Source organism: Rhagoletis pomonella, unplaced genomic scaffold (assembly GCF_013731165.1).
Source record: "Rhagoletis pomonella isolate Grant_MI unplaced genomic scaffold, Rhpom_1.0 Rhpom_scaffold_00011, whole genome shotgun sequence".
NCBI lineage: Eukaryota > Metazoa > Arthropoda > Insecta > Diptera > Tephritidae > Rhagoletis > Rhagoletis pomonella.
This window is the reverse complement of record NW_023458565.1, coordinates 6513357-6517553: the sequence shown is the minus strand read 5'-3', so window position 1 is coordinate 6517553 and position 4197 is coordinate 6513357. Positions and strand designations below refer to the sequence as shown.

The 4197-nt window shown below is 32.7% G+C and overlaps 1 protein-coding gene across 1 annotated transcript in view; it reads right to left on the bottom strand.

The window, feature by feature from the left end:
• Nucleotides 1–269: 269 nt before the first annotated feature.
• LOC118747330 (gustatory receptor 5a for trehalose-like) overlaps nt 270–4197 on the bottom strand; it is a 9895-nt gene continuing 5967 nt past the window's right edge. The window contains exons 4-8 of the mRNA XM_036481370.1: nt 3448–3642; nt 3080–3351; nt 2852–3006; nt 581–833; nt 270–347 (exon numbers count right to left, since the gene is read on the bottom strand). Of these exons, the coding sequence (XP_036337263.1) occupies nt 270–347; nt 581–833; nt 2852–3006; nt 3080–3351; nt 3448–3642 (953 nt within the window). The remainder of the gene's footprint in view (nt 348–580; nt 834–2851; nt 3007–3079; nt 3352–3447; nt 3643–4197) is intronic.

Sequence of the window (4197 nt, the reverse complement as noted above, 5' to 3'; positions counted from 1 at the left end):
ACTAGATTGCAAGATCTTTCTGGCCTAATTGATCTCCAATTATACCCGTAAGGGATAAGTCGAGACTAATCCCCATTAGTACCCGTATGAGACTAGTTGCGACTAATTAATGCCCAATTGTGCCCGATTGAGAGTAATCTTGGAATACTCTCTATAGAGATTAGTTGTACAATTTTTTTCAGGGAGTTTTATTACACAAATACAAGTACTGTCTATAAAGAGTAAAACCATTGACTCTAAACATTCGAACTAAAAAATTATAAACAAAGTCAATTACAATTCCATAATTTTTGATCTTCGTGAAATTGTATAAGCACCAGTTCATAGGTAACGATTGTTCCGGCGACCTAAAAAAATGGGTAAATAAAATTACTAAAGAATTTTTTAGTTAAATTAAGGTTAAGATGCATGCCCTTATTTATTCTTTGAAAACAAAATAGATTTGAAAAGCTCTATGAAGTGATTTTATCATACAATTCTTCCATTGCTTACTTCTATTTATAGCATTTTAAATCTATTTTATTTTTTATGATTTAGGGTAATAAGGTTCAAATATGTACATATTTATGTAAGTTCTTACTGTCAAGACCAGTCCCCGGGTAACATTAAAGTATTGCAGTCCAGTCAGCGCAACTGTATCCATAGCCAGCTCGTGCGCAAATCGATCGACTTCCGCGTTATAACCGTCTTTGGGTACTTGTTTTATCACTTCCAGTGGTTCGCGCGAACGATCGTTGACCTCAGCGAGATAAAGTGATACAGCCAGTGTGCGACCCAAGAGAAAAAATAGTGAGGCATAGAAGTAGACTAAGTGTGCTACAGATGGCATTTTGCTGGCAACGAAAAAGGAAAAATAACACTGTAGGGAAGTTAAAATGCTACAAAACAAAAAAAAAAAATTGCAATCTGTAATAGAAAAAAATTTAAAAGTAAAAGATTGTTTGTCAACTTAAAGCTGTGTCCCTACAGTGTAATGAAAACAAATGAATTCGCATCAGCGACTTTTTATTCGTCTAATAAATAAATATCTAAATACATACAATGGTTAGGGTGCATCATTTAAAAACGGTGCGGTTTTTCCACCGGAATTAAAAAATTTATTACTTTTTAAAATTTTCGACAAAATATTTCGGAAAAATTATAGGATTTATGCTAGATTGGTTGGTTAAAAAAATATATTTTTAGTAACAAATTTTTTATAAACACAGGATTTTTCAAAATATTGGTTTGTTAAAAAAAATATATTTTTGGTTGGTTAAAAAAAATATATTTTTAGTAACAAATTTTTTATAAACACAGGATTTTTCGAAATTTTTTAAGGTGGGCCCAGCTCAAATATATCTTAATATTTTTCCGAAATATTTTAGCGGAAGGCTTAAAATATAATACATTTTTTAAGTTTTGATACAATTGAAAATATAACAAAAAAACAATTTAAAATATAATATATTTTATAATGTTATAATTTCCATTTTTTTTGTTTTATGGAGAGTGGTGCATCCTGATGCTCATCAATAAAACTCTTAATTTTTTTAGTGTCTGTATTCTACGCTTGGACATGTGCCTGACGCATGTGGCCACAGAAAACGGACATCATTTGGCTTTTGCACCTGCGATTTTTTTATAATTTTTTCTTTTAGAACCAATCGAAGGAGGCCTCCCCGATTTAGTTTTACTTTTTTTTGGTTTTTTATAGAACCGTTTTAAAGATATCGATTTTGGAAAAAAAATCCTTTTTTTTAATGCTCGTAATTTTGTGAAAAATGGGCTGATTGAAACCGTTTTTCTTTTGTTTTTGCCTTTTTGAAAACATTATTGCAATATGAAATCTCAAAAAAAATTCTACAAAATTTTAAAATTTTGAATTTTTTAAATTCGTTAAAATGTCAAGATTTTTAATTAGTTGGTAGTTTGGTAGTCCATGTTATTCTAGGCTAATCAAGTGCAAGCTTGAAGTAGCTGACACTTACCGTTGATTTTTGGTAATTTTTTTTTTTTGTTGAATGGGTTGCCCTTTTTCGTCCATATAAAAAAATTTTCAACATGAGTTTTTGCATGGAATATTGCCAAAAATCAATGGTTAGTCTCAGCCACTTCGAATTTTCACTTTATTATACTAAAAGTGAATCGGTTATAAGACTAATTAAAAAGCTTGAAATGAGTAACCGTCTTTTAGAAAATACTTTAATCGATCAGTACGTGTTTTATGGAAATCAACATTTTATATTAAAAATTTTAAAATTATATAGAAAAAAATGTTTAGATTTTATATTCCAAATGTGTTTTGAAAAATTAAAAAATTTAAAAAAGTGTTAACGACCCTCCTACCGTTAAGGGAATAGTGGAAGCGAGACGCTGCAAGGATTGGCGACTCCATGCATGTATACACAGATGGATCAAAGCTCGATGGTAGGGTTGGTGGCGGCGTATACTCCGAACATCTGGGGATCTCTCTCAGCTTTCGTCTTGCGGACCACTTAAGCGTATTTCAGGTGGAATAATGGCAAAATACAGGGTCAAAAAATGGTAAACTGTGAGATGATACCCCAAGTTGATATCTAAATCTGCCTTGACAGCCAGACGGCATTCAAATCCCTCAAGAATAGTCGACAACCTCCATGGTCGCGAAGCTACTCATTCCTGAGAGACTTACTGAAGTACCGAACGACAGATGGCGCGGCGAGTACTAGTCAGTGCTTGGATTTTAAAAGTGCATGGATTATAAAGGTTTTGGAGACCAATTGACCCAGTATTAAAGACACGCTATCATAAATAGTCAAACTTTTCTTCTACATATGTATGCTGGAGATCTACAATTTTTGTGCATTCTTTTTTTTAGAAATTGACTTACTTCATGCTTTTGAGCAGCTGTATGCAGACGAAATAAAGATTATTAGCAAACGAAAGCATAATTATGCCAGATACAGCAGCATCTACCTGCTCTATCAAATCACAAATAAGGCGATATTGCAGGCGAGTATGTGTCCAATATGACTCGGGCATAACCTGAAAATGAAGACAAATGAAATTGGCAAATGCATAGTTCAACTGCGCAACTAAATACTACATATGCTACTACCTGCCCTCTTACGCGATGCAGACTGCTCTGCACCTGTCCGAACAACGACGACAGTCCGATGCCTATTATCATTAGGAACACATCCATGTAACTCCAACCGAATGTCATCAGCACATTTAAAATTTTTCCAACCCATGCCAGCCAAGGGGAATAGTCCAAGACGAAAAAAATTTGTGAAACAACCGACATGAAATAGGATTCGATGGGATCGTTACGAGAAGGACAATAATTGGCAAAGTGAATAGCTGAAATGGTGCTTAGCAGGTGTTCAGCTGAAATCACAAGAAATGAATGCGAATTAACTGTAAAGTAGCGTTTTTCAAGCTATTTGATTGTTGTTGTTGTTGTTGTCGTCTTAAGTAACTTACTCAGCGACAAAGTAATCAGCACAAAAGTCACCTTGTGAACGCGCACTGACAATGCCTCACGCTCACGCCACGTCTGATGTGGTGGCAGCTGGCGTTCCACACGTTGCCACTTTCGCATTAACTTTGGCCATTTGGCGGCTAAGCGCAAAAAACCAATTGAAGCCAAAAGTATATTGGCATGAAATATCAAAGGTTCTAAATATGTATTTTAGAATGCCAGCAGGAAAGTAGAGGAGCAATAGAGGGAAAACAAGAAAGTAAAAGAAAAATATAAAGCAAATTAAATGTAATAGAAAAATAAAAAAGAAAAATAAAAAGGAAGCAAAGGAAAAAGAAAAGGAAAAGAAAGAATATAAAAATAAAAATAAAAATAAAAACAAACGCAAAAGGAAAGGAAAGAAAAATAACAAGACAAAGACAAAGAAAAAGGAGCAAAAGGAAAAGAAAATGGAAAAGATAAAGTTATAGTAAAAGGAAAGAAAATGAAATAGAAAAACAAAAGCAAAAAATAAAAATAAAAAGAAAAAATAAATAAAAATAAAAATATAAAAATAAAAAAAATATAAAAAAATAAAAATTAAAATAAAAAGAAAAAAAAGAAAGAAAAAGAATAATAGAAAGATGAAAAATACAAGGGGAAAGAGAAAGAAAGTAAGTTAACCATGAATCTTCAATATGCTCTACACAGTGGTAAATGTTTACTTACCGATGTTTCTCACATCCAGCACACCTTTTACGACCATATTTACG